Source organism: Rana temporaria, chromosome 7 (genome assembly GCF_905171775.1).
Source record: "Rana temporaria chromosome 7, aRanTem1.1, whole genome shotgun sequence".
NCBI classification, from domain to species: domain Eukaryota; kingdom Metazoa; phylum Chordata; class Amphibia; order Anura; family Ranidae; genus Rana; species Rana temporaria.
In genome coordinates, this window is record NC_053495.1 from 118,982,201 (window position 1) to 118,994,903 (window position 12,703).

General features: G+C 40.0%; 1 protein-coding gene across 6 annotated transcripts in view; it reads right to left on the minus strand.

Annotated features, from left to right (window-relative positions):
* The window catches only part of NTNG1 (netrin G1), a 390,080-nt gene that overhangs the window by 50,066 nt on the left and 327,311 nt on the right, over window positions 1–12,703 (minus strand). For 2 of the 6 annotated variants that reach the window (XM_040359900.1, XM_040359899.1), the window contains one exon: window positions 2,455–2,622. The exons of the other annotated variants lie outside the window; for them this stretch is intronic. In XM_040359900.1, coding sequence (XP_040215834.1) covers window positions 2,455–2,622 — 168 coding nt within the window. The remainder of the gene's footprint in view (window positions 1–2,454; window positions 2,623–12,703) is intronic. 6 annotated transcript variants of the gene reach the window in all.

Consider the following 12,703-nt stretch of genomic DNA (forward strand, 5'->3'; position numbering starts at 1 on the left):
CCACATTACACAGAACATGGAAATGCAATTATTTTAGTAAATATAAACTGCTAAATACCTTTTCTTATCAGCAGTTAGAGCTCTCTTGTGACTTCTATCAGTATCCAGCCAAATACTGGTTAAAGCTTCTAGGAGGAGTTTTTTGACTGACCTATGAAACTGCAAAACCCCTCACCCTCTATCTGGACAGTGCTGATTGACCCTGTGCTGATCACATGCACCCTCCCAAGAAAAAAAAAAATCTCTCTTGCAATACACACCAAACTGAGCAAATGCAGCCTGACTATATAGACTCTGTGTTATTAGGAAATAATTAGCAGTCAGTGGACGATCAGAGAAGACAAGATCCAACAGCCTTTTTTTTACACACTGCCGAGGATTAACCCCTTAACATTGAGTATAACAAGCATGCTTTACTGCATATACAGGCATACCCCGCTTTTAAGTACACATTGGGGTTTATTTACTAAAGCTGGAAAGTGCAAAATCAGTATATATAAACCAATGAGCTTCTAACCCCAGATTGTTCAATTAAGCCTGGTAATAAAACCTGGAAGCTCATTGTTTTTTTGCAGAAGTGAGCCTGATTTTGCACTTTCCAGCTTTAGTAAATAAACCCCATTGTGTACTTAACAGTGGGGTATTCCTGTACAGACTGATTTGGCTTAGTAACACTTTAAGGAGTCAGTAAACTACTGGATTTAATTTAATTCCATATGTGTGAAAATTAATAACATAATGCATGTTAAGTTAAGCGATTTACCTATTTACCTTTAATGCCAATAACTAAAATACAAGATGTGTATATAAATTCAGGGTATCTATATAATGATGTCACAGCACCCAAAGATAATGAGTGGGAAATTATGTTTATTTAAATTGTATAATCTCACATAGGAAATTTTGGGCATAAAACCTCTAACAATAAACTTAGATCTAGTCCATGGTCTATGCTCTTAATAAGCGGCTATAAGGCAGCAAAACGCGTTGAGCCATAAATTCTTACTATCATTTTACCATGGGTCAACAAGATTCTCTATGATCTAATTCATGTTTTTAATAATTTATTACATCAACTGTGTTACCCCTTTTTTCCCTTCCTTTCCTCCTCTAAGGCCTCATACACACGACTGTTTTCCTCGACAAAATCCATCAAGAAAATTGGTGGCAGAGCTTTTTTGCCGAGGGAAACGGTCGTGTGTATGTTTTTCGGCGAGAAAACTGTCATGGATCTCGACGAGAAAAAAAGAGAACATGTTCTCTTTTTTCTCGTCGGGAGTCTCAATTTCCTCGTCGGTTTACAATGAGAAACATATTCGTGTGTATGCTTAGAAACCCACGCATGCTCAGAATAAAGTACGAGACGGGAGCGCACCTTCGGTAAAAGTAGCGTCTGTAATGGGGATAGCACATTTGTCAAGCTGTAACAGTCTGAAAAGCACGAATCGTCTTTCACCAAAATTTTACTTAACACGAGTAACATGAGATTAGCAAAAGCAGCCCCAAGGGTGGCATCAGTGGAATGGAACTTCCCCTTTATAGTGCCATCGTACGTGTTGTACGTCACCGCGTTTGAGAACTACGAGATTTTGTCTTGACAGTGTGTACGCAAAGAAAGCTTGACAAGATTCTCGACAAGCCTGACAAGAAACTTGTCGAGGAAAACGATGTTTCTTTTACGACGAGATTCTCGGTTGTGTGTACGAGGCCTTATTCTGAGAGGAATTTTAGAAAGATCATCTAGACCATTTTGGCTCCAATTTTATCTTGGCTATGTATATAAATGTATCAACTGCCTATTTTGTATGTAATATACGAATGTCTATTGGATTGTGGATTACTATGTAACTTATGTTGAAAATGATCTAACGTTTATTGTTGGAGGTTTTATGAGATTATACAATATAGATAAATATAATTTCCCAGTCACTTGACTTCCTTATTTGCTACTGTGTGCTTCATATAAAGTCCCACTCCTTACACCTCTCTTTAAAACATTAATGATTGGGATGCAGGCAGTTACCCCTTTGGTTCCTGCTTCATGTAAAGTCCCAAAACCCCTTTCTTTCTCATTCAGCACCCATAGATAGATATGTTTTCAAGTGAATAGTAAAGGTAGCTTCATGTATTTTTTAAAGCCTTAACATTTCACAACTCTAATAAATAAGTAAAAATATATGGAGTTTAAAATCATCAAAACTATCATAAAAAAGGTACTACCATGCCTCTTACTATTTTGTGTGAATATAATCAGGATTTTTCTGTCCTAGTAAAACCATTAGTTAATGGATACCTAAACAATTACCAACAACAATATATGTATTGTTGGACAAAACATATGTGATATAGCACAATTGCGCATTCAATATTATGTAGGCACCCATACCCCTTCATGTCCATCCCCGCCATGCATACATTTTTTTTCTGGCATGTGAGCCACATTCAAAAACTGACCTATGCATACATTTACATCATCCAGTTTGGCAGACCCATTTCTGTGGAAGCCTTTCTTGCACTTTTCACACTGTTGGCCATGAGTGTTGTGTCTGCAGCCCACGCAGACCGCCGTGTTTACAACCTCGATGTAAGTGCAGCGGTTGGAGTGCCCGTAGCAATAGCAATCTTGTGAGGAAGTAGGTGAGGGGAGAAAGAGAGAAAGAGAGAAGGCATGCTTGGTAAGGATTGTGTGTGGGGACAGGGTGGTAAATGTCAGCATGATGTTGTGATACTGAAACTATAAGGGCATTCATTAAAATAATATGATAATGACTGAAGCATTTTCACACTGAACACCATGCTGAAATCAAACAGAAATGCCTTAGGATTCACCAAGGGTGGTACTATATGGGTTCCAAAAACAGCCCCCTGGCAATAGTAGAACTTCGACAGGTACTCAGTCACTATAATATGATAAAATAAAGTATATCACATTTTACAGCTGGTCTGAAAACATCCACAGTAAATTGTAGATTCATTATGCACTCGTTTTTCAGTGCTGGTAAGACATTATTATTCTTATTTTTTCTTTCTCTTCCCCTAATTTGGGTTATAAAGTATATATAGTATTACTTTACAGTTATAAAAAGTTGAAAAATGGGTTGTTACATTCCTGCTACCACAAGCCACGCCAGAACATGTTATTTTATAAACCCCAAAGCATATAAAAATGATGAAGATTTATGCACGTCATTTATTCAAAATGCCATTTCTTTACATTAGGTTAAAAAGTAAATGTTAACGCCTGTCTGGTGGTTATGGGTAAAAGCTTAATTTTTCTTTTGCCAGAGTTTTATATATATATATGAGTCTCAGTAATGACAGAAATGTGATCTTATCACTACACCAATCATCTTTATTGGATAAAGTAATGGAACCATCCAATAAAATATGACAGCTACTGAGGTCTTTAATGGAGAGTGGAGGGCTTGGCATTGTTATGCACAAATGAGCGATGACATTTTGCTATAGCTAAGTAGGAAAATGGTTTTAAATTTCTAGTTTTTAAATATAATTTGCAAGAAGAAAATTTTTATATTATATTATATTTATACTAATCTTCCTTTGTAATACAAACATTGGAGTATTTAGAAACAGGTAGCAGTGGTGAATATAAAAATCTATCTTCTTCTTCAGGTGATAAATGTGCAAAATGTTGGTAATAATAATAATAATAATAATAATAATAATATCAACCTTTTACCTGGCATGAACCTGAGAGCATTGAGTGTTTGCCCATTGTACATATGATTCACTGTTTGCAGACCAATAAAGGCTGTAAATAAGGTCACATGAATTGCACAGCAAAGCAGATGAGGATCATGAAAGAAATGAAAAAGGAGGTAGACACGGATTCAATGAAGTGAAGGCAGCAGGCACAATTAGGAGGAGTTTGGGGAAAAAAAAATGTTTTCGCATCCAGCAGTCATTTTATTTTATCTCCCAAATATCAACAGCAGACAAGACCCTTCTGTCGATTCCTCTTCTCTACCCCCTTTCCCTAAACAATGTTCACTGACAACCTTTGCAAAATCAACTGTATTTTGTACAATGTGAACCCAAAATGCCTAATGAGCAGTCCTGCAGCTGTCAAATATCCCATTTGCTCAAGTTATTATTACATTAGAGGTATATTGCATCGAAAGGCCCATCATGCTAGGACAGTGGGCATCAACCCTGTCCTCAGGGCCCACTAACGGGCCAGGTTTTATGTATTATCTTGGGGAGATGCACTCTAGAAAACTGCAATCACTGAGCAGCAAATTATATCACCTGTGATGTATTTCAGTTATCTTGGCAAACCTGGCCTGTTAGTGGGCCCTGAGGACGGGGTTGATGACCACTGTGCTAGGACACTAAGAAGAGAAATGTTCTTTTATCGTGTGACACTAAAATGAATGACATCCTCATATTGACTGAATTCACTTTTACAACGTATTTGTCCTTCTCTGCCTAGTTATGGCACCTGTAACTTGGCACCCCAAAGTTGAATAATTCACTATTCAACTCAATAGGAAAATTGTTCACTTGCTGTGTACCTGGTGGTCTCTGTACAATTTAGCTACAGTGTCTTGAAAACGTATTTATACCCCTTGAAATTGTCCACATATTGGGGGTTATTTACTAAAGGCAAATCCAGTTTGTACTACGAGTGCACTGCAAGTGTACTTGAAAGTGCACTTGGAAGTGCAGTTGCTGTAGATCCGGGGGGGGGGGGGGGGGGGGCATGCAAGGAAAATAAAAAACAGTATTTTAACTTGCACATGATTGGATGAAAAAATCAGCAGATCTTCCCCTCATTTCAGATCTACCCCTTAGATTTAAAGAGACTGCACTTTCAGTGCACTTGTAGTGCAAAATGGATTAGCCTTTTATAAATAACCCCCAATGCTATTATTACAACCAAAAACGTAAATGTATTTTATTGGGATTTTATGTGATAGACCAACACAAAGTGGCACATAATTGTGAAGTGGAAAGAAAATAATAAATGGTTTTCAAAATGGTTTTCAAATAAATAAGTGGAAAGTGTGGCGTGCATTTGTATTTAGACCCCCAGAGTCAATACTTTGTAGAAAGTCCTTTTGGGACTCTAGAGAGTGACATTTTTGCCCATTCTTGTTTGCAAAATAGCTCTAATTCTGTCAGATGAGATGGAGAGCGTCAGTGAACAGCAATTTTCAAATTTTACCACATATTCCCAATTGGATTTAGGTCTGGACTTTAACTGGGCCATACTCAGGCCCCGTACACACGGCCGAGGAACTCGACGTGCCAAACACATCGAGTTCCTCGGCCAGTTCAGCACTGAAGCCGCCGAGGAGCTCGGCGGGACGAGAGCTCCCATAGAGCAACAAGGAAATAGAGAACATGTTCTCTATTTCCTCGCCGAGCTCCTCGTCGGCTTCCTCGGCCAAAAGTGTACACACGGCCGGGTTTCTCGGCAGAATTCAGCCAGAAACTCGGTCGGAAGCTGAATTCTGCCGAGGAAACTGGTCGTGTGTACGGGGCCTAACACATGAATATGCTTTGATCTAAACCATCCAATTGTAGCTCTGGCTGTATGTTTAGGGTCGTTGTTCTGCTGGAAGGTAAACTCAAGGCAGTCTCAAGTTTTTAACAGGTTTTCTTCTAAGATTGCCCTGTATTTGGCTCCATCCATCTTCCCATCAACTCTGACCAGCTTTCCTGTCCCTGCTGAAGAAAAGCATCCCCACAACATGATGCTGCCACCACCGTGTTTCACGGTGGGGATGGTGTGTTCAGGGTGATGTCGATTGTGAGAGTTTTCTGCCACACGTTTTGCTTTTAGGCTTTTAGGCCTTCTGACCAGAGCACGTTCTTCCTTGTTTTCAGTGTCCCCCACATGGCTTCTCACAAACTGCAAATGGGACTTCTTATGGCTTTCTTTCAACAATGGTTCTCTAACAAACCTATGAGGGCTTCACAGACCAGCTGTATTTATACTGTGATTAAATTACACACAGGTGGACTCTATTTACTAATTAGGTGACTTATGAAGGCACTTAGTTAGGGGTATCAGAGTAAAGGGGGCTGAATACAAATGCACGCCACACTTTTCAGATATTTATTTGTAAAAAAGTTTGAAAACCATTTATCATTTTCCTTCCACTTCACAATTATGTGCCATTTTGTGTTGGTGTATCACATAAAATCCCACTAAAATATATTTATGTTTTTGGTTGTAACATGACAAAATGTGGAAAATTTCAAAGGGGTATGAATACTTTTTTGCTTATTAAGGTGTAATTAGCATCCAACACCCATGTGCCCCATATCTTTGTCTAGTCTCATATGCCTAATCAGAAAAGTAAATACATGTTATGTTATAGGTAACACTGTGTTTAACTATATGTCTTTCATAAGTTGCATTCAACCTTGGAATATTGCAAGCTACAACATCAGAACACGCTGCTGTGTATTATGTTGCATTAGAACACAATGCAGCTGATTCATAAAAAAGTGAAGCAAACGGGGAGCAGTTGCCATAGTAGCTGAAAGGGTTCTTGTTTGTTTTTCACAGGTAATGAAAGAACAAATCCTAAATAGCTAACATGAACAGTAATTCCAATTTTCTTCAGATTTGCTTTGCCCCAGTCTTTAAAAATTGTCACAATGAGTTATGGGAAGGGGGAGACAGGAGGGCGAGCTAATTGAAAAGACAAGACTCTTTGTTGCTGGCTATCTTTACAATGTGGACCACTTTCGTTCATCCACATCCAGTAGTGATAGTTTACAAACAGAATCAGTCTTCCTGTAAGCAGTATAGTACATTGGGCAGCAGCTACGGTGCATGAATCATCAACAACATTTACTGTGTGATATATCCAAGAAATACTGATGTTTCAACACTTATGACGCACAAATTGGAAAATGCTACACTTAAAAAAGTGGCTAAACAAAACAACACTTTATGAGTAAGCACTATTCAGCCAATCTTTGTGTTCCTATCCATGCAGTATTCAGTTTATGACACCATTCATTACTCTTGCATGTATGCACACAGGCAGTAAAAACTATTCTGAAAATTAAAAAAAAACTAATTTATATTTTAGAGACTATTAGAGAATAATATACTGCTCTACCTCTGACAGCTGACTTTTGTGCTACAGCTATTGCTGGTATACAGGGCAGGTGCAAGGATTTTTGACACCCTAGGCGAAACCTTGTTTTGCCGCCACCATTGGCTCCTCCCCCGACCCCACCCCCTTTGCCCTGCCCATGTGACAGCAGGTGGCGCTATACAGGAAGCATCGGCTCTGCTTCCTCTAGCACTGGCTCCAGCGCCTCTAATTATACTACCGGTTGGACGGAGCAGCTGCCTGAGGCCTCGTACACACGACCGAGGAACTCGTTGGAAAAGACACATCGTTTTCCTCGACGAGTTCCTTGTTAGGCTTGTCGAGGAACTCGACAAGTTTGCTTTGTGTACACACGGTCAAGACAAAATCTCCTCATTCTCAAACGCGGTGACGTACGACACATACAATGGCAGGGGAAGTTCGATTCCACTGGCACAACCCTTGGGGCTGCTTTTGCTAATCTCATGTTACTGCGTGTTGGTAAAAGTTTGGTAAGAGACGATTTGCACTTTTCAGTCTGTTACAGCGTGACAAATGTGTTATCTCCATTACAAACGCTACTTTTACCAAAGGTGCGCTCCCGTCTCATACTTTATTCTGAGCATGCGTGAGTTTCTTAGCATACACGCGCTCGCGTTTCTCGTCGAAAACCAGCCTGACGAGGAACACGACGAGGAAATTGAGACTCCCATCGAGGAAAAGGAGAACTTGTTCTCTTTTTTCCTTGTCAAGTTTCTCGACAGTTTCCTCGATGAAAAACAGACACACGAGGCCTGAGAGTTAGTTACATGCTGCAGCATGCAGAGCATGCAGACGCAAAGGGAAACCAGTGGCCGGGCACCCTTAGGCAGCAGTTTGCCCTAAGCGGTAGCCTTGTTTGCCTAGTGGTAGCACTGGCCCTGCTGGTATATTGCTGGTATATTGCTTGTATCTGCGCAATATTGAGACTTCTACTGACTCCTGTGGGAGAGTCAGCATTGAGCCTGGGTTCACACAATTGCGAACACAGACATCGCATGTGATTCGCACCTGCACTGCTGTGCCGATCACATGCAATATCTGTGCAACGTGAGTTCTTCAGCCATACAGTTGTATGGCTGAAATCGCATTGAATTTGCACAAAAAAGGTGCATGGACTTTTTTATTCCCACACTGGAATCGGATTGCATGGGTGTTCACACCCATGTGATCTGATTCCTGTCCGAATCCACAGCACGCACTGTGACCTGTGAACCGATCTGGGGGTATCGTTAACATTGTATTGACACCTGCAGTGGTTCGCAGAGGGCAGTGTGAGCTGCCTGCATGAGAGATACTATGCGGGAACCGGCGCTGGAATCACGCTGGTCACCCACATTGCTATAGTGTGAACCCAGGCTGAAAGATGGCTTAAATTTCAGTCAGTTAAAGCCTTAGCTTCAAGCAACTTAAAGCGGAGTTCCACCCAAAAATTGAACTTCCGCTGTCTGAATTCCTCCCCCCTCCAGTGTCACATTTGGCACCTTTCGGGGGAGGGGGAGCAGATACCTGTCTAAGACAGGAATTCGACCCACTTCCGGGCATAGATATCCGCATTATCTGCGGGTATCTACACCACTTCCGGCGCCTTCTCCATCCCCCGCTGTCTTCTGGGACACACACAAGTCCCAGAAGACAGCAAGGACCATTCGGATTGGGCAGTGTGACTCACGGATGCGCAGTAGGAAGACTGGCGGCGGCAGCATCTGAGTGCCAAGGGAGAGATTGGCTTTGGGTTCCGACATCGCGGGGGCGCTGGACAGGCAAGTGTCCTTATTTTAAAAGTCAGCAGCTGCAGTATTTGTAGATGCTGGCTTTTAAAAAAAAAAAATGTTGGCGGACGTCCGCTTTAATGTGGTTAATTCAATTAATTTACCAATTCAATACCGGGCACTTTTATCTTCTTCTTGCCCAGGGCAATTTTTAGGTTTTAGCGCTGTTGCACTTTGAATGACAATTGCACAGTCATGCAACACTGTTCACATAAATAGAGCTTTTTTTTTTGGTGGTATATAATCACCACTTGTAAAAAAAAAATACAAAATATTTTTTCTTTTCTTTTTTCGATTATGTTAAAAAATAAATAATGAATAATTGTTGTTCATAAATTTAGCCCAAAATATATTCTGCTACATTACATTGGTGAAAATAACCCAAACCAGCGTCTAATATTTAGTCTGTAGGAAGGTTATAGAGTCTATATGTCTATATGGTATATATATATATATATATATATATATATATATATATATATATATATATATATATATATATATAAAAAAATTTAGGCCCAAAAATGCCAGGACAGTAGAAATACACCCCCCCCCAGTAACTCCTTTTGGAAAGTAGGCAGTCTAATGTATTTAGTAAGAGGCATGGTGAATTTTTTAAAGTTGTAATTTGTTCTCATAATGTTGTTTTCGAAAATGAAGACATTTGTATATTTTTACATACTATTTTACACATTATGTTTGCCTATAGCAGTGCATTACATTGCTATAAGCAAGCATTTTACTAAATACAACTGAATCATTCAGTCTGTTTTGTTGTGATTACCTGTGATTGGTCAAAGCTAATCACATGGTACATATGGGCTGTGATTTGCCCTGTCTGTAGCATGTGATCAAATTGACCAATCACGGCTAGCAACACAATTGACACAAAGGATGGCATGAACAACTGTCATGTGACCTGCTGTTATTGGTCACATTGGTCACAAGGTATTGGCAACGAGCCGATGCTTTGATCGGTCATTGGCCGCATACCATATCTTTGCCGCGCCCTGCCCCCATGGCTGCACGATCGGCGCATCCTGACAGGACATCATATGACGTTGAATCAGGATAACAAAGCCACCGCCTGCCTGTCAATCTGCTATTAGCTGGGCGGGAACTGGTTTGACAATAAAACCTGGAAGCTGATGCATATTCTTTGTACCCCCCTCCCCCCCAGTTATGGGAGATCAGGGTACAACAAATCTTTCTATGCATTTAATACTCTTTTAGTGTAATATACCCTGAACTTCCTAAAAGCACTTTTATGCACTCTCTATTGTAAGCATTACTTAGTCAAAAAATTCAATTCAGGTGACATGTGACACTGTCCTGTCGCTTTTACCATGTCTTTGTATTGTTACTTCTTACAATAAATTCTATTGACATTTTTTTTTAAATGAAGTCTAACAATGCTAAAACAAAGGTAAACATGTAAATTAAAGCCGGCTTAAAAAATAAATAAATCAGCAGCTACAAACACTGTAGCTGCTGACCTTTAATAAGGACAATGTGTATATTGGTCTAGTAAGACCTTAATAAGGCTCATAGCATTGGCAGCTATCAATTGCCTAGGTAGCTACTATCCACACATATTTAATTGAAAAAACATTTTTTTGTGGTCTTTTTTTCATTAATCCACTAGATGTCGCCCTAGAGAGATTCAAGTGGGGAATGTATCTATCATGGATCTCTTCCTCCTAAACATCCCGGTTAGAATGCTATTTAAATATAGGAATTTCTTTCTCTTTGTTTTTTTCCCTTGTTTTAACCTAAATATTTATTTTCCTTACATTTATCAATGCAATATGATTGGCAGTGTCTGTCCGCCATGTAGCCTGATTGCTTTTGTAATCTATGTTCTTCAAGATAAGTTTAGGTACTGTATCCCGGTCGAGTATTGGCATTTTGCCCTCGACCAAGATGGCGTCTTCAGTACCCCGCTCACACCTCATGGTAAGGTCTGAGCATATATTAAGGATGAGTCACCGCTACACCCTATCCCATTGACAACGTCCAATGACGAAACACGTCTGGGAGGACGTGCGGTGACGTCATCGCGTTCAGGAGGAAGGGCTCTGCTTTGTGTTCGCCGGCCGGCAACAAACTGATTTTAAAAACGCTCGATTTTATTGTTTAAAATGTGAGTACATCTCTTATTATTTTTTGGTTTTAATAAAACATCCATACGGAATTACACTATATTCTGCTATTTTTGTGTATGACCGGGCGGTGTGGTCTGTCACGTCTGCGGGAGCAAAGGGTGCAGATCTGGATCCAGGGAGTGGGATCTCTCCCCAAAGGCCACGGCTGGGTCACAGCCGATTGCTGTTTATTGCAGTTTATCTGGTAAGCTGCTTGCATTTAGTGGTGGTGGGCTCTTACAAAAGAGTGAAGTGTGCTGTGGAATCACGGTGGTGTCTGAAGCATTTCATGTGTAGCAGATTTATGCTATAATCAGAAGGACATAGACTTGCATTTTACCAACACAGTTTCCACTAAGGATATACCACAATACATATATGGACTATTGATCACACTAAGTCTGGGTGCTATGGCGCAGCTCTAAAACCCCTATTTTCTCCTATATCTCTTTAGTGCATCTGCACAAGAGCTGCTGCCTCCCTATTCATCTGTTTCGGTGTAGTTTTTTGGTTGACATCGACTGTTATATATATAGATTTATTTATATATATATAATTTTGTGATAAGCGCAATTTTTTCTTGTATCAAGGACATTTACCTGTCCAGGGTGCCCGCGATGTCGGCAGCCGAAGCCGAGCAATCGCTCAGGTCTCGGCTGCCCCGCCGACATCCTCGGTGAGGGAATCAGGAATTGAAACATTGCAGCTTCACTGCCCGATTCCCTACTGCGCATGCGCGAGCTGCGCGGCACTATGTGAATGGGCGGATGTCTCCTGAGACACACACATTTCCCAGGAGGCAACGTGATGAGGAGAAGACCCACCATGGACAAGGAAGTGGCAGTTTACGAGACCTGCCTAGTAACAGCCACTTCTGGTAAGTATAATTTTTTTTTCTTTTTTTCAATTTTTTTGTAGCCTGGACCTCCGCTTTAAGGGAATGGGATTTCTTCTAAGTGAAGCTCTAAACTAGTGTTTATGCCATATTTAACGGGTTTTAATCTAAACACAAAGTAAATAAGTAAGTAGGTATTCAAACACATTGAACACCAGCATTAAATATATACAGAATATCTAATATTGCATTCTGGTACAGTCAGTGTACGGCCTACCTCAAGTCATCTACCTAAGAGCAAAAACAAATCGCTAATTAATTGCAAAACTCAATTTACAAATCTACCAGCTCTCAGTCATTACTTCTGTCTTGTTATGTCAAGAATTAAGTTTATTGATTTGGATTACACTCTGCTAGATATACACAGTGCCTCTATAGAATTTTTCTAAAGGTTCAATTGCCAAAGGGAGTATTGTAAAATCCAGCAATTGCCACTTAGCTTAGTTGCAAGATTTTTTTTTATGTTCCAAAGGTTAGAAGACAGGCAAACTGAACTCTTTTGAACAATTTTTGAAAAGTGGTGAGGAGAATGGCTAATGTGTATTTTCAAAGGCTTTCTAGCCAATTATTACTAAAGGATGATGTTCATTTTCAACCACAAAACTCAAAAGCAGCACAAGATACCTTACGTGAAGTACTTGATGTTGTATTTAACATCAATAAATTAAACACTATCAGCTGTATACGTGTTCAACCCATTTTGTTTATATTGCCAGACACCTCAGACTTTCCAAAGGTTGTGTCCTTCAAAGGGATTAGTGTATAGGAAGAAAA